The sequence below is a fragment of the Jaculus jaculus genome, chromosome 1, assembly GCF_020740685.1.
Source record: "Jaculus jaculus isolate mJacJac1 chromosome 1, mJacJac1.mat.Y.cur, whole genome shotgun sequence".
NCBI lineage: Eukaryota > Metazoa > Chordata > Mammalia > Rodentia > Dipodidae > Jaculus > Jaculus jaculus.
The window spans coordinates 324,346,260-324,364,894 of NC_059102.1; the positions used below are offsets into that span (position 1 = coordinate 324,346,260).

At 38.0% G+C, this 18,635-nt stretch overlaps 1 protein-coding gene across 11 annotated transcripts in view; it reads left to right on the forward strand.

Annotated features, from left to right (window-relative positions):
- Cdc42bpa (CDC42 binding protein kinase alpha) overlaps positions 1-18,635 on the forward strand; it is a 296,605-nt gene that overhangs the window by 116,943 nt on the left and 161,027 nt on the right. For all 11 annotated transcript variants that reach the window (XM_045157818.1, XM_045157767.1, XM_045157782.1 and 8 more), the window contains 2 exons: positions 9,794-9,887; positions 17,246-17,446. In XM_045157818.1, the coding sequence (XP_045013753.1) occupies positions 9,794-9,887; positions 17,246-17,446 (295 nt within the window). The remainder of the gene's footprint in view (positions 1-9,793; positions 9,888-17,245; positions 17,447-18,635) is intronic.

Genomic DNA, 18,635 nt, shown 5'->3' on the forward strand with positions numbered 1-18,635 from the left:
TTCATTTGTTTTAAAATAATGCTATTCTGAGATTAAGGTTAGCCCATTATGATGGGATGATTCTAGATAAAAATGCTGTTGTTTTTAAGCCAAATGTTATTTGCTTTTGCTTGATATCAAGGAGAGTTACTGATTTTAGAAACTTTGTAGATAAATTATTTGATTCATACTCAAATTAGGGAGAAACTTGAATAATGGGTTTGCAGTGATAATGTCAAGATTTTATCTTTTCTAGACATTTCTTTCACTTTTTATGGGGTATCTGGTTGGCTTGGCCAGCTGCCACCTTATTTACAAGAGGTCACTGACTCAAAATGGATCTGAATGCCAGATGTTATTTTACTTCTTATGTCAGAAAATGGAGTTTGTTGTCCTGTTGTTGCGTTGGTTAGTTGTGTTCTCCAGGCTGAGTCCAAATGTGTCAAGAGGATATTTATTAGGGATTAACACCTGTGAAAGGGAGTTGAAGGAAGCAGGATTGGGTGGAGAACAAAGTCAGATTACTTCAGGTCAGCCCTACTTGCACTTGTGGAGACTGTGGCCTTCTGAGTCATTGTTAGTTTGGTCACAGTTGTTTGATCTTTGTGTTTTATCATCAGTCATTTAGTGCATTAAGGCTGTTCCATCCAGTATCTACAGTGTGATTGTAAGATTTAGTCTTAATCATAAAATGTGGTAGGTAAAAGACTCTCAACTCAGAATTCTGTACCTAGAAAGTGTCTTTCAAGAAGGAAAGTGAAGTAATAACTTCTAAGTTATTTTGTTGTTGGTGATGGAGAGGCACATAAGAGACAGTAATGAAAGTGTTTAGGCTAAGAGGCACTGGATGGAATTTCAATCTGTAGAAAGGCACTGAAAGTTGAAAATGTTTAGATAAATACAATACTATAAGGCTACTTTTTCTCATTTTTTCATAAAAATGACTGCTCAGAGCAAAATTTTAATATTTCTTTGAAATTTAGGATGAATCTAGGTGTAATGTCTATATAACAACTGTAGCATAAAGAATGTTGAAATAGAGCTGGGCATGGTGGTGCACACCTTTAAGGAGGCAGAGGTAGGAAGATTGCTGTGAGTTCAAGGCCACCCTTGAGACTTCATAGTGAATTCCAGGGCAGAGGAAGACCCTACCTCGAAAAACCAAAAAAGTTGCAAAAATGTTTTTGGTGATATAAATCAAAAGTAATTCTAAGTGCACTCTGAAGTACAAGGATATAGGGTGGAGAGTTGGTCCATGCCTATAGTCTCAGCTGCTTTGTTGGCTGGGGAGGAGGATTGATTGAACCCTGAACATTAAAGCCAATCTTGGAAGCATAGTAAGACCCTATCTGTAGGGAGAGAAGTTTTAAAATAATATATGTACCTGATAATACTTAGAGCAAATACTAAAAAAAAAAAAAAAAAATGTGAAGAAAGTATGATTTTTTTTTTTTTGTTTTTCTTGAACCAGAGATGGTAAACTAGCTAACCTGAAACTCAGGAAAAGACAGGTGCCTACAAGGAGAAGATCACTGAGGCACAGAAGAAAGCAAGAAATTGTATTTTAGGGAAAGAAAGTATCAGAAGAAGGGGAGTTATGCTTTTAGGAAAAGAGAAGCTGGGGCTAGGGAGATGGCTCAGTAGTTATAAGGGCTTGTCTTTTAAGCATGAGGGCCTTTCAGGCTGGGACTGCCAAGACCCCAGAACCCACATAAAACCCAGCTGGGTGTGGCCACACACATTTGTAACCTCAGTGTGGGACTGAGGTGGTGGTGCTGAGAACAGAGAATTACAAGGGCTTGCTAGTGGACAGCAGGTCTGGGTTGAGGGATAGGCCCAGCCACAAGGAAATATACAGATGAGCAATAAGAAAAGGACACCCAACATTCTCTTCTGACCTGTGCAGGCACACACACACAAAACACACACACTCCCCCCTACATACTCCCTCATATATGCATGTGTGGGAACACAAAAAAGAAAAGAAAGAAGCCAGAAAAGGAACTGGTCCTAGTTGGGGAAATTAATAGAGGAGAAAGTAGTGTAGTTGGGGTTATTTAAAACATTGGCAAATATTGTAGACAAGTCATTATAGGTAACTAGATTAGCCAAATCAGTGAACTCTGGGTTCAGTGAGAAACCCTATCTCAATAAAATAAGGTGGAGTGCAATTAAGAGAGACATCTGATGTCAACCTTTGGTCTGCACATACACACACATGTCAAAAATACTTCTTTTTAAATTTTTATTTTATTTATTTGAGAAAGAAGAAAGAGTGAGAAAGAGGCAGATAGAGGGAGAGAATGAGTACACCAGGGACTGTAAGCCACTGTAAATGAGCTCCAGATGCATGTGCCACCTTGTGCATCTGGTTTACTAGGGAATCTAACCGCCTCTTGGTTTTTGCTGGCAAGTGCCTTAACCAGAATATTTCTGATCATACATTTCTGTGGGAAGAGGAAGAACTTGCATTTCTTGAAGTAGTAGAAAAGAATGTTAGATATATTAAACGTAAATTCTGAACTATTTACTTTGTCAGATACTTAACATAAAATATTTTTAGGCCTCTGGCTTTTTCTTATATACCATTTTAAGATGCCCAAATATGGTACTGTGACTAAAATTTTGTACTGAGAGTTAGCAGATGTTTGCCTGCCTACTTGTTGGTTCTAGCTCTAGCTCTTCTGGAAGAAAGAGAGGAAATTTGGGAGATTGAACGACTAGTTAGGTGTCATCTTCCTATTCGTGTCACGGAACAGAGCTCTTTCTGTTCCTATACCCATACCTTGCCCTCCCACTCTGCGCTTTAATGAAATCCCTGGGCTGTAATGTCACCTATTGAGAACCTTCCCGTGAAGAGACAAAAGACCATTCCTTACTCAAGATGATGGGTGTTGCTCGCCAAGTATGTCCAGACCCCCAAATATTTTTGAGTATATGAGTTGGTGACCTGTTTACTTTGCCCACACTTAAAAATAATCTAGAGTATTAAAAGGTATAGAACTAACCCTGCCTGCCTTTCTTGCTTTCCTTCTTTCTTTTTTTTGAGGGTTAAATGATTTTTAATTTTTTTATTAACAACTTCCATGATTGTAAACAATATCCCATAGTAATGCCCTCTCTCTCCCTACTTTCCTCTTTGAAACTCCATTCTCCATCATATCCCCTCTCCCTCTCAATCATTCTCCCTTTTATTTTGATGTCACCTTTTCCTCCTATTATGATGGTCTTTTGTAGATAGTGTCAGGCACTGTGAGGTCATGGATATCCAGCCATTTTGTATCTGGGGGAGCACATTGTAAGGAGTCCTACCCTTCCTTTGGCTCTTTCATTCTTGTTTTTATTTAATATTTTTGCTTTTTATTATGTACTTGTATGAACATTTTTCAGGAATGGTAATCACCATATATAATAAGAAACTATTAGTTTAAACGTATAATCTTACATTTAAAACATAGCTTAAGTATTATAAAACTCAATATTTAGAACCCCATTTTTTATTTTCTCTTTATATTTATGGTATATAAAGAAAACAGGATAGAAAAAAATTCTTTCTATTTTACTTTTTTTCCTTCCAAATTTTTATTAACAACTCCCATGATTATAAAAAATACCCCATGGTAATACCCTCCCTCCCCTCACTTTCCCCTTTGAAACTCCATTCTCCATCATAACCCCTCCCTATCTCAGTCAGTCTCTCTTTTAGTTTTGATGTCATGATTCTTTTCCTCCTCTTATGATGGTCTTGTGCAGGTAGTGTCAGGCACTGTGAGGCCATGGATATCCAGGCCATTTTGTGTCTGGAAGGAGCATGTTGTGTGGAGTTCCTACCCTTCCTTTGGCTCTTACGTTCTTTCCACCACCTCTTCTGCATTAGCTCCTGAGCCTTGGAAGGTATGATAGAGATATTGCAGTACTGAGCACTGTGACCATTTCTTTCTGTCATCATGATACCTTCTGAGTCGTCCCAAGGTCACTGCCATCTGAAAAAAGAAGATTCTCTACCAAAAGTGAGAGTGGCATTAATATAAGGGTATGAACATTAACAAAAGTGCTTACTGGGCAGTTTGATAGCATAGTATATACATTTAGCCAGACAACAGCAGATGTTACACCCCTAGGGCTCATGACTCCCTCTGTTTTATGTTTTCAGTATCAGGGATGTATTCCCTCCCATGGAGCAGTCCTCCAGTCCAATGTGAGGGCAGTTGGTTTCACCCATAACAGACATGCCACTATTGCACCTGTTGGCTCATTTGGCCTGGCTGGCCAAATATAAGGCTTGCAGTGTCCACTGTTGAGTATCTTCACTGGTGGTTTCTCTTTCTCCCACTGAACTGCATGCAGAATGGCTTCTTCCAGCTTTCTGTCAGCTAGTCTACATGGAGGAGGTTATCAGCTCAGTTTCAGCAGGATTTCTCAGTGGCCTTGCAGCCCAAGTGTGTGGAGTCTTTAGCAATAGGGTCTTACCATCTATTCCTGGTGGGAAACCAAGGGCCTTGGCAATGGCCTGTAATGTTTTGGGGGCATCAGGGACCTTCCTGGCCAACAACTCACTGGAAGGTATCCCATCCCTGGCACTGAAATTTTCTAGCAACAATTGATGGCTCCTGAGTGTCCAATTGTCCAAAAAAGTAGGATTCCATGTGATTTATTTATATCCTCTTAGATTTTGATTAGCCCTCCCTCTACCTTTCCTTTACTCAGTCTCTTCCCTTGACCTCACCTGGGCCTTTTCAACACCATTAATCTATTCTTCTGCTTACATATATACAATACCATCCTATTAAGTACCCCCTCCCTTCCTTTCTCTTCCCTTTATATCTCTTAGCTTACTGGCCTCTGCTACTGAGTCTTTTCCTTCTCACACAGAAGCCCAGTCATCTGTAGCTAGGATCCACATATGAGAGAACATGTGATACTTGGCTTTCTGGGCCTGGGTTACCTCACTTAGTATAATGTTTTCCAGATCCATCCATTTTCCTGCAAATTTCATAACTTCATTTTTCTTTACCGCTGAGTAGAACTCCATTGAGTAAATGTGCCATATCTTCATTATCCACTCACCAGTTGAGGGACATCTAGGCTGGTTCCATTTCCCAGCTATTGTGAATTGAGCACATGCTATACTTTCCCTTCTTCCTAATGGTTTTCTTTTAGCCCCTCTGCATTAAATTAAGATGAAGAACAAAGGAAACCACAGAAGTTTAAGATGGGGTCTTCCATTGAAAAGCCTGAAAGGGGGCTGGAGAGATGGCTTAGCAGTTAAGCGCTTGCCTGTGAAGCCTAAGTACCCCAGTTCGAGGCTCGGTTCCCCAGGTCCCACGTTAGCCAGATGCACAAGGGGGCGCATGCGTCTGGAGTTCGTTTGCAGTGGCTGGAAGCCCTGGCGTGCCCATTCTCTCTCTCTCCCTCTACCTGCTTTTCTCTCTGTGTCTGTCACTCTCAAATTAAAAAAAGAAAAGAAAAGAAAAGCTCGAAAGGGACATGTTTCCTTTAGCTTATAGTGGTAAAGTTTGTGAACTTAAATAGTTTAGGCCTCCCATGGGCCAGGCAGTTTAGGTTATATTCATCTCCTAAATTGTATGGAAATGCCATCTTTTTCTCCCATCTTATGAATCTTTCAAGTGCTACCTCTTTTTCAGCATTAAGCTTTATTTCACTCTACACCCAAAATATAAAAATACTGACGTCTGTGGGTTATAATAGTGGCTTAGTCAAATAATTTTTATATTTGATGAAATGACTAAGTACATGTACTCTTGGTTTTAATTTTTTGTCAAACAGTAAGTACTGTTTGCCGTAAAAGTAAGTAATGTTAAAAAGGCTTGGAGCTGGAGATATGGCTCAGCAGCAAAGGCATACCAACCCAAGTTTGGTTCTCCAGTATCCACTTAAAGCCAGATGCAGAGTGGCACATGTACCTAGAGTTTGCAGCAGCTGGAGACCCTGGTATGCCCATTCTCTGTCTCTGTTTCTCTCATTTCTATCTTGCTCTGCTTGCAAATAAAGAAATAAAGATTTTATTTTTATTTTTTGGTTTTTCAAGGTAGGGTCTCACACTAGCTCAGGCTGACCTGGAATTCACTGTGTTGTCTCAGGGTGGCCTTGAACTCATGGTGATCCTCCTTCCTCTGCCTCCCGAGTGCTGGGATTAAAGGCATGCACCATGATGCTTGACAAGAGTTTTTTAAAGCTATATAAACCAGATATACAAAGTGGTGCATATATCTGAATTTATTTGCAGTAGCAAAAGGCCCTAGCAGGCTCATTCTCTGCCTCTTTCCTCTTCCCCTCTGCTTGCAAATAAATAAGTAAAAATTTAAAAAGTAGTCCTGAGTTAAACACTACCCAATATATACAAGAATTAAAACATCAGGGCTGGGGAAATGGCTTAGCTGTTAAGGCGTTTGCTTGTGAAACATAAGGACCCCACTTTGACGCCCCATGTCCCACATAAGCCATGTGCACAAGGAGCGCATGTGTCTGGAGTTTGTTTGCAGTGGCTGGATGCCCTGGCGTGCCCATTCTTTCTTTCTCTCTGCATTTTCCCCTCTCTCTCAAATAAATAAATAAAATAAATATATTTGTAAAAAAACACCACACTAAACCTCTTAAATATGTGCAGATGCCATGAAAACAAACAAAACATTGATGTTAACATACATTGAAAGAAGAATAGTGATTACCAGTTTCAGGAACATTGGGGCAGAGAGACAGGAAAACATTGCTCATCAGGCACTATGAAAAATGTGTTCTGGTGTTCTAAAGTACAGAAGAGGGAATATAACACTAATGCTATTACATACATACATACACACACACACACACACACACACACACACACACACACACACAGGTTAGAGAAATTTGAACTTAGTATAAATGATAAAAGGTTAAGGTGATAGTTAGTAGTCCTGAGTTGAACACCTCCCAATATATACAAGAATAAAGCATTACTTTATCATCATAAATGTGTACAAATGCTATGAAACAAAAATGACTATATTAAAGAGTAGTTCCTTTATATCATTTGTGCTTGCTCCCCATTGGCAGCCAAGTCCAGTTCCATTAAAGCCTTATTCATCTGCTATTTAATCCCATGTCTTAGAGTCATGACATTTAATTCAAGATTTTGAGACTTAGGAACTTAAGACAGTTTGTAAGGACTTTCATTGACTGCCTCCTATGTTAGTTGAGGATTAAATCATGGTATCCTTCTTTCCACTTTTCCCTTAAACTTTCTCTCACTGTTATTCTATCATTATCCTCCTACTCTTAGTAGTTAATATAGAATTGGAACTTTGACTATTAATTGTTGCTCAGCCAAGAATTACACTATGATTGTTTTCTTATGTCCACTTACGTGTACTTACTAATGATCTCTAATTTTTTCATGTACTGCTAATATGCTTAGTATGATTTCCTTCCATATATACCAATTGTCATTGCAAATTTCACATACATTAAATGATATATCATGCTAATTTATTCCTTTTTCTCTGCTTGTACACATCTATCATTTACTTCCTTTTCTCTGTATTAGTTATCATGGATTTTCCTCATATTATAAAATTGTGGTGTCACCTTTCATCTTTTGTTTTTTTTTCCCCCCTTATTCATGCTTGGTTTTCAACCTGGTATTTGTTGAATCTTGATTTTTCTGTGATTTTTTTTTTTTTTTTTTTTTTTTTTAGAAAAGAATAAAGATTTTTAGGATGGAGATAAATAGGAAAGGTATTGTGGTTTATTGAGATTAGAGTTACGCTAAGTAGGTGTATTGTGGCTTAGTGGAGTTTCAAAGGGGAAAATGGGGGAAAGAAGGGAATTACAATGGGATGTTGTTTACAATCATAGAAGTTGTCAATAAAAATAAACAAAAAATAAAAGAAAAAACAATGCATGAAATTCATTAGCAGACCTCATGTCCATACTGCAGTTCTGTCCTTCATGTCATTGATAATCATAGGCTTACACTCTTATCTCATGGAGGAGCTTTTGCTTTATATAAAATATTCTTTCTTGTGCTTTTCCTAATAAGAAAGAAAATAAAGACTAGGGAGCAAAGCTGGGCATGGTGGCACCTGCCTTGGAAGGCAGAGGTAGGAGGATTGCCAGGAGTTCGAGGTCAGCCTGAGACTATATAGTGAATTCTAGGACAGCCTGGGCTAGGGTGAGACCCTACCTTGATACTATTATGACTCCCCCCTCCCCCGACCTCGTCAAAAAAAAAAAAGAATAGAGGAAATGAACTTTCCTAAAATGTAAGAGTAATGTGTTATATAAGTTGTGATTGAAAGAACATAGATGAGCAGTTAATAAAAGAAGTAATGCAAGAGTTATGTAATTATATAAAAATATTTAATCTCAGAAGTAATGAAGGAAATAACAACAACTACTGCTTTTTTAGTCATCAGAATGGCAAAGATTAAAGTGAATGGATACCACCTACCACTGTCATAGTATGAGAAACCAGGTGCTATTCTTCACTATTGAGCTAAGTTGAAAATTGATAAAAATTCTCTTCCTACTGTAAATTTCTCAAAAGCTTTACGTATGTGTACAAATATATATACACATACATATATTTGTCATCCGCATGATCTATGAATTTATCATAAAGAAATAATTGTATGTGATGAACTTATAAAGACATTCATTCCAGCATTTTCTTCACAATGATCTGTATATAAGTTAGTTGCAGTGTTTGATTAGTGGAGGAAACTAGAACCAGTAGAAGTATCTAGCTATAAGGGATATAAGGGAATTCTGGCAGAAATAGTGATAGTATTATTTGAATTTACTAAATATGAAACTTGTTTCATTCAGTAAAAGTCATTCTACGGTCAAATTCAAGATTTGATGTCAGAACATGCATACCATTATTGTAAATGATAAAAGAGAAAAAATGCAGTTTATCATCCTTGTATGATGCCTCCCAGCTTCAGAGATATGAGGGTGTGGGGCATGTACATTCTAGCATTTAAAAAGTTTCCAACTTAGCTTTTAACACAGAGGTTGCTGTGCTGTGTACTGCAGATTTGGTGGGAGTAAGCTAACTAGATTAAGGCAGTGACCTTCATGACTCTCAGTTTGTAGAGGGGAGATAAACATTAACCAGCTACAAAGGATGACTATGGATACATAATTTGGAACTTTTCCCTTCTAGTATATGCAGAAAGGATTATCAGTGCTTCATTTTATTTTTCATACAGCACAGGCTGGCCTTGAACTTGGGATTCTCAAGACATAGCCTCCTTACTTTCAAGAGAATACTAAAAATTTGTATTTTGTAAAATTTAAATATGAATGAGAGCTAGGATTGGAACCCACAGAATAGTTACAGATTTTCATAGAGTTTACTTTTTTTCTTTTTTCAAGGTAGGGTCTTACTCTAGCTCAGGCTGATATGGGATTAACTATGTAATCTCAGGGTGGCCTCTAACTCAAGCAGTCCTCTTACCTCTGCTTCTCTGCTGGGATTAAAGGCAAATGCCACCATGCCTGGCTTTGAGTTTTTGTTTGTTTGTTTATTTAAGAAAAAGGGACAGAGAGAGGGGCAGGTAGGGAGGGAGAATGGGCATGCCAGGGCCTCTCGCCCCTGCAAATGAACTCTAGACACATGTGCCACCTTGTTCATCTGGCTTATGAGGGAATTGATTCCGGGTCCTTACTTTGCATGCAGGCACCTTAACTGCTAAGCCAGCTCTCCAGCCCAGAAGTTGAAATTGTTTTTTCAGACAAAAAAGAACTTTCTTACCAAACAACTGATTGTTTATTTTTTCAACTAAAATTGCATGTATTTATTTTTCAGAGACATTAAACCTGACAACATATTGATGGATATGAATGGACATATTCGTTTAGCAGATTTTGGTTCTTGTCTGAAGCTGATGGAAGATGGAACGGTACATACAGATAAATTATTTTATCAATATTGCCCTTGCTATGTCTTCTGTGTTTTAGAAACTGTCTATTCAGTCATTCCCATTTGTTCCCATTTGTCTATGCTCCACCTCTTTCTTTGAAGAAGCATTGGCTTTACCTATTCATAGACTTGCCTGTAAATTCTTCACCTGCTTATATTCATGCTCTTGAGAATGATCTTTATGAGAATGGTTCTTGCTTTTTCTGTTGCTTAGTACCTGTTAATTATTGTACTTGAGATATTGCTAAGTTCTTTTCCACCATATCCTAATTATTTAGTTATTCTGAGGGACAGTGTCCAACAAAGGAATTCTTTTTTCAGGAGGCATTCCTGAGTCTGGAGGTGCTGGCATGCCCATTCATTCATTCTCTCTCCTTCTCCCCCATCCCTCTCTCTCTATCTGAGAGAGGGAGAGAAGGAGGCGTGTGGACAGAGAGAAAGAGAGACAGTGAGAGCAGTGAGAGAGAATGGGCATGCCAGTACCTCTAGCCACTACAAAAAAACTCCAGACATAATATGCCATCCAGTACATCTGGCTTATGTGGGTCCTGGGGAATCAAACCTGGGTTATTTGGCTTTGCACTCAAGCCATCTCTCAAGCCCTTTTACTGTTTTTTTTTTTGAGGTAGGGTCTCACTGTAGCCCAGGTTTACCTGGAATACACTATATAGTCTTAGGCTGGTCTCAAACTCACAGCAATCCTCCCACCTTGGCTTCCCTAGTGCTGGGATTGAATTTGTATGCTACCACACCTGACTGCTTCCGATTTTTGTTCTTCCTAGAGTATGTGACCAGTTCATATTGTTGCATAGTTTGTTTGTTTTTTTAAATATATTTTATTTATTTGAGGGGGGGGGGAATGTTTATGCAAGGGCCTCCAGCCACTTGCAAACAAACTCCAGACACATGCACCCCCTTATTCATCTGGCTTACATGGATCCTGGAGAATTGAACCAGGATCCTTTGGCTTTGCAGGCAAACACCTTAATTGGCTAAGCCATCTCTCCAGCCAGTTTTTTTTTTAATATTTTATTTTTATTGATTTATTTGAGAGAGAAAGAGAATGGGCACACTGCAAATGAACTCCAGATGCATGTACCATCTTGCATATCTGGCTTATGTGTGGCCTGGGGAATCAAACCTGGGTCCTTTGGCTTTGCAAGCGTCTTAACCACTAAGCCATCTCTCTCCAGTCCTTAATATATGTATGTGTGTGTGTGTATGTATATATATTATAATATATATACACACACACATATACATATAATACACACACACACACACACACACACACACAGGGAGGGAGAATGAGCATGTCAGGGCCTCTAGCCACTGCAAACAAACCACAAACACATGTACCACCATGTGCACCTGGCTTATATGGGTACTGGGGAATCAAACCAGAGTGCAGACCTCTCTGCATACTTTTGAGCTGGAATTTAGATTTGCCTCCTAACACAACTTGGGGCTGGATCCTTGGATCCTCCCCCAGTAATACCTTCTTCCAGCCAGGTGGCTGGAGACCTAAGTTACAAGGTTTAATAAAACATCTGAGTCTATGGGGGATATACATTCAAACCACTACAGGGGACATTTCACATTCCAAACACACCATCTTAATCATTTTACCTTTGTAACTGGTCAGTTTCTAGTAGAGCTAGCGCTATTCACTATAATTATTTTTTCTTCTAAATATAATTTGAATACTTTTGGCTCTTGGTTTTTCCATTTAATTGTTAGAATTAAATTATTAGTTTATATTCATGCCTGTACACACATATGAATGCTCCTTCATAAATACAAGCTTCTGAACCTCCATTGAATTTTGAGATTAAAATTTATGTTTATAGCATTGAGTTCTCTTTCATCAATGTAGCTTTTCTCCTTGTTTTTCTTTTAATTTTTTTGTTTATTTATTTGAGAGTGACAGAGAAAGAGGCAGAGAGAGAACGGGTATGCCAGGGCCTCTGGCCACTGCAAACAAACTCCAGATGCGAGTGCCCCCTTATGCATCTGGCTAACATGGGTCCTGGGGAATCAAGCCTTGAACCGGGGTCCTTAGGCTTCACAGGCAAGCACTTAACTGCTAAGCCATCTCTCCAGCTCTCTCCATTAAGTTTTCTATGTCTGTTAGTAAAGTTGTGTTGCATTCACTGTTACTCCATTGTCTCTATGTTAGATTTGTTAGCATGCACCTTGTGGGACTTTTTTTGTTTGGTCATAGATGACAGTTTAAATTTGTAATATAATTGTTTCTCTCTATTAAAACCACAGTTGACCTTCCATATTCATTCTAATTTTAGCAATCTTGCTACATTTTTAGCAATTCAAAATAATTTGTTGACTTGCTTAGATTTCTTATATAATTATAAATAATGTCCTTTCTGCAGATCCACCCCCAAACACACTTTAGGGCTGGACCCCAGGATCTGCCCTCAGTGACATCTTCTCCAGCCAGGAGGCTGGATACCCAAGTTACAAGCTTTAATAAAATACCTGAGTCTACAGTGAATGTACTAGTGTTCTCTAGAGGAATAGAGCCAATAGGATGAATTATATTAAACAGGGAACTTATTGGATTAGTTTATGGCAGTCCAACAGTAGCAATCTGCAGGCTCGAGAGTCAAGGAACTGGTATCTGCTCATTCTGAGACTGGATGCCTCAGCATTCCCAGTCAAGCACTGAAGGCCTGGAGACTTCCTGGAGAATCTCTGGTCTTCAGTCCATGTTGGTTTTTAGTTTGTGCTAAAAGGCAGCAAACAGCATGGACAGCAACGTGGGAGGAAGGGATTCTTTTCTCCCAGATCTTTCTTAAATAAAACTCCACTCTGAGAGGGGCTGCCCACTCTAAGGGAAGGACTCACTCTGGGAGAAAGGGCTTCCTCATTCAGTTAACCCTTCCTGGAAATAACCTCAGAGACCCACTCGATGAATGTCTGTGGATTCCTAAATAAATCAAGTTGACGACAAAACAATCATCACAGAGGACATACATTCAAACTACAACAGTTTATAAGAGTCAGGTCAGTTTGCCTACAAATTTTCTGTGATCTATTATCTGTTAGGTCAAAATCTGTATTATGGTGGTAGATTTATTATGTTTTTCTTTTAAAATTATCATATTCTACATGGCCTTTTTGTAACAGTATTGCTCAGCCTGTCTTCTGTATTTTTTTTGTGGTAGTTTAAAAAATTATATTGATGAATTTAAAAGTCTTAATAGTCACTGGGAAGATGTCTCAGTGGTTAAAGTCCTCTGCTTACAAAGCTTGCTGGGCTGGGTTCAACTCCCCAGCCACCTATGTAATGCCAGATGAGCATTTGTTGGCAGCAGCAAGAGACCCTGGTATGTTCATACACATACACATGTGCAAATAAGTAAATCGAATTAAGAAGCAAAAGGAAAGCCAGGTATGATGGCAGGCCCCTTTAATTCCAGCACTTGGGAGGCTGTAGTAGGAGGATCACAGTGAGTTTGAGGCCACTCTGAGACTACAGTGTGAATTCCAGGTTAGCATGAGCTAGCTAGAGTGAAACCCTACCTTGAAAAACAAACCAAAAAAGGGGAAAAAGAGAGGGGGAGTCTTAATAATTTTGGCCTTGGGATCAATTTAGGTAACAATTCTATACCTATCTTACGTTTCTTTTAATTTTCATCCCATTACTTTAAACTTGAGTCCTTTTTGTTTTATATGTATTACTTTTAAACAAATTGTTTCTGATTTGCTAATTTTGGTTATATTTTTCCCATGTTATAAGTCTTGTCTTTAGTTGGAGAATTTAATCTATCATAGGTTTTGTTACTCTCAGTGTATTTGTATTGATCTCTAGTATCTCGTGCTGTTGTAGTGTTGGGTTTTCTTAGTTATTTGCTTTTGCATACCTTTGTTTCCCTTCTTTTGTCTGGATCATTTAGTTTTACTGCTTTTTCTTCTTTGGAAGTTATACATTTTGTTTTAGATATTTTAATGCCTCTTTTTAATATTTTTTTAACATTTATAGTTTATTTAGAGATAGAATTAGTTATTTTTTTCTATCACAGTCTAAATAAAAATAAGACACTTAGTTTACTTCATACCATATTGACATCAACTCATAATTGATCAAAGATCAAATATAAAAAGCAATAGTACAGGGCTGGAGAGATGACTTAGAAGGTGAAGCACTTAACTGTGAAGCCTAAGGACCCATCTTTGATCTCTGTCCAGATTCTACATAAGCCAGATGCACAAATGTGAGACAGGTACAAGGTTGCATAGCCACTAGGTGGCACAAGCATCTGGCATTCAATTGCAGTGGCTGAGGGCCTGGCATGCCAATTCTCTTTCTCTCCTTTTTTTTAACTTTATAAGAAAAAAAAAATCAGCAGTACAAAATTCTTAAAATAAAGCATAAGAGGAACTATTGTTAATTGAATTTTGCAGTAGTATACTAAAGATAACACAAAATCACAGGTACAAAAATAGTAAATTAGAGTCTGGTATGGTGGTGTACACCTTTAATCCCAGCACTTGGGAGACAGAGGTAGGAGGATCACTGTGATTTTGAGGCCAGCCTGAGTCTGGGCTAGAGTGAGACCTTACCTCGAAAAACCAAGAAAAATAAAACAAAAAAGTAAATTAGAGCTGAAGAGATGGCTCAGTGCTTAACGGCACTTGCTTGCAAAGCCTGACAGTGCAGGTTTGATTTCTCAATACCCACATAAAGCCAGACATGCAAAGTGGCATATGCTTTGGGAGTTTGTTTGCAGTGGCAGGGGCCACTGGTAACATGCAAATATCAAAAATATATAAAGAGGGCTGGAGAACTGGCTTAGTGGTTAAGGCACTTGCCTTCAAAGTCAGGAACAATTCCCCAGGACCCACAGAAGCCAGATGCTTCTGGAGCACATTTGGAGTTCGTTTGCAGCAGCTAGAGGCCCTGGTGCACCCTTTCTCTCTTTCCCTGCCTGTTTTTCTCTCTCTATCTCTCTAAATAAATAAAGTTAAATAAAAAAATATGTAAAGAGGGCTAGAGAGATGGCTTAGCAGTTAAGGCATTTGTCTGCAAAGCCTAAGGACCCAGGTTCAATTCTCCAGACCTCACGTAAGCCAGACGCACATGGTGTCGTATGCTTGTGGAGTTCATTTGCAGTGGCTAGAGGCTCTGGCATGTCCATTCTCATTCTCTCTCTCCCCTCTCTCTCATAAATAAAGAAAAAGAAATTTATATGTAACAATTAAGAGCTCAACAACAGAAAAATAATCCTGTAAGAAATAAGTACTTTTTACAGGGCTGGAGAGATGGCTTAATGGTTAAGCACTTGCCTGTGAAGCCGAAGGACCCCAGCTCGAGCCTTGATTCCCCAGGACCCATGTAAGCCAGATGCACAAGGTAGCCCATGCATCTGAAGTTTGTTTGCACTGGCTGGAGGCCCTGCTGCACCCATTCTCTCTCTATCTACCTCTTTCTGTCTGTTGCTCTCTCTCTCTGTCTGTTGCTCTAAAATAAAAAATAAAATAAACAAAATATTTTTGTTACACTTTTTACAGTAAAAGTTCCATGGCAGCCTGTCTTCTCATGTAAGCTCAAGGTCTTCCTTTTTTGGAAAAAAAAAAATCTTTATTTATTTATTTGAGAGAGAAGAGAGCTGGAGAGAGAGAGAGAGAGAATGGGCATGCCAGGGTCTCCAGCCACTGAAAACGAACTCCAGATGCATGTACCACCATATGGACCTGGCTTACCTGGAACCTAGGGAATCGAACCTTGGTCCTTGGCTTTGTATGCAAGCACCTTAACTGCTAAGCCGTATCTCCAGCCCTCAAGGTCTTTCTTTTTATACCCTTGTGTGTTTTAAATTTTATATATTCAGAAAATAAAAAAAATTTTCTATCCCCATCCCAACTCTGTTTATCATTGTAGATATCAACTGCATCTTGATTATTGTTCCCTTGGGATTTCTCCCTTTTAGAGTTGCTCTGTTAATTCATATTGTTGTTACAGTTTTTTAAAGTTTGTAATGGAGATTTTTTTCATGTTATTTAATCTGAGTATTGTCAGTGTTGGAGTCTATCCTAATTGTTGGGAATGGTAATTTAATCTAGATAATCAAGAATAGTAAGCATTCTTTTACTTTGACAGTCATCTTTATATATGAGTTTTCAAAACATGTAGAATCCTTTTTGGAGGGTTTCAAGAGGTCTTGAGGTATATGCTCTAATGGAACCTTTTTAGTTACCTAGTTTAATATAGAATATAACTTGTTACAGCATATGTTCAACTTTGTAAAACTTAAGATTTCATCTTTGAAGATTATGCTTTTATAATTCTTTAAATAAGTACTTCGCTATGTAATAAGTAACTTTTAGCTTTCTTGTGTTTTCATTAAAAAATTAAAATAATTTGTAGTGTTGGAAATTTCCTAAGTTCCTCTTCTATATGATGATAAATTTTTCATTTCTGCTTTTTAAATTTATACTGGGTTTAGAGATACACATATAAAATAATAAAGCTGGATGTGGTAGTGCATGCCAATAAAATCCCAACACTAGGGAATCTGAGGCAGGAAGATTTTGAATTCAAGGCCAGCCTTAGCTATTATAGCAAGACCTTGTCTCAAAAAAAAACAAACCAGGGCTAGAGAGATGGCTCAGTGCTTAAAGGTGCTTGCCTGCAAAGACTGATGGCTTGAGTTTAGTTCCACATTACCTTTGTAAAGCTACATGCACAAAGTGGTGCATGCTGCTGTCCATTTACAGTGACATGAGGCCCTGGCACACTCATTCTCCACTCCCTCCACTTATAACTAAATAAATAAAAATATTTTTTAAAGAAACAACAAGAAAGGCTGGAGAGATGTCTCCCTGGTTAAGGCACTTACCTGAAAAGCCTAATAATCGGAGTTTGATTCCCCTGTACCCACATAAACCCAGATGCACAAAGTGGTGCATACATCTGGGGTCTGTTTGTAAGTGCTAGAGGGCCTAGACAGCTCATTTTTCCTCTTTCTCTCTCTCTCTGCAAGTAAATAAAATATTTTTAAAATCTAAAAAACAAAACAATAGTAATATTATAAACTAAGCATTGAGTTTGTTGGCTGTGATGACTCAAGTCATTTTTTTTTCCTTGAAAATGTGGCCAGCTTTAATGAAGGTTTTATAGTATAAAGAATGTAGAAAACTATTAATAAAGAGATTATATAAAATCATTCTATATATTTGGAGGCTAAATTCAGATGACAAATATGTGGTTGATAGAAAATATTACCTATTGTGTATCTCAAGAAAATGTAATTAGTCTTTTTTTAAAATTATTTTATTTCTAATATGGTAGATGAGTAAAAATGTGAACTTCTTCAGGTCCAATCCTCAGTTGCAGTTGGGACTCCAGATTATATTTCTCCTGAAATTCTTCAAGCTATGGAAGATGGAAAAGGCAGATATGGACCTGAGTGTGACTGGTGGTCTTTAGGGGTCTGTATGTATGAAATGCTTTATGGAGAAACACCATTCTATGCAGAATCTCTGGTGGAGACATATGGAAAGATCATGAACCACAAAGTTAGTATCTTTTACTTTTTTCAAATTATTATGGTAGACAGTATATACTTTTAAGTAATGTGATGTTAAAGAGAAAATGTTTTTCTAAAAATAATGAAAAAGTCACATTGTTTTGCTGGTAGAGAACAACCATTGAATAATCACATTCCATAAAATTACTAGATTTTTTTCTCTTGTGTTTTTTTAGAAGTGCTAATAAATAGGATATTGGCTTATTCAAATGAATAACAAATTAAAAGTAAACACTTTCTATTAGTATTTACTATATAATGTGTGCCATCATGAATAGAATGCATGTAAAAATTCTCAGAAGTAATAACTGTAGTTTGAATAAAAATAAAAATGAGATTTTTTTTCTTGTCAAATTGACAGACAAAAAGAAAAAAATTACTAGCTACTAAAATGATGGAAAGTATTCTTAACACATGTTGATAGAGGCCTGTGAAATAGCTCAGAGGTTAGCAGCACTTGCTTGCAAACCAACCCTGCTGCTCTGGGTTTAGTTCTCCAGTACCCCCATTAAGCCAAATGCAAAAAGTGGTATATGGATCTGAAGTTCATTTGTAGTGGCAGGAGACCCTGTCACCCTGTGTGTACACACCCTTTTGCACACACCCACAGAAGCAAACCAAAAAGGGGAAGGTTGAAGGAGCCTGTTGATGGGGAATATAAATTGGAATAAGCTTTCTCAAGCAGATTACAAGCATGGGCCTCAAACCTTAAAAGAATGGTTACACTACAGCTTCAGATTGAGCAACTTCAGGTCTAGAAATGTGCTTGATTACAGTATATTAGAAGAGGGTTGTAATGTAGTATACCTCTTCCAGTACTAATTAGCACAAAGCACTGCAACGGGATGCACAGCAGGCACAAATTTATAAAACCTCTATCTTGTAGTACAGTACTAAGTTGAGTACAATAGATCCTACAAAATAGCAAGAAAGGTTTTGATTGTCCAGTTTCAGAAGATTGTGAGCATTGCCTAAGCCCTCAATAGGAATCTGAATACCTCCCAATAGCGAATGATAGTCTGTGTTCTGTTGATGTCATTGGTGTATGAATATATGAATCAATTTTATAGTTTGTTCTTCTACCCAGCTGCACGGATAGTGCTTTAAGTAGTTATGAAGAAATTAAAGGTTCTAAATAGCAATTATGCCATTTCAGGAAAAAAAAAAATCATTGAAGT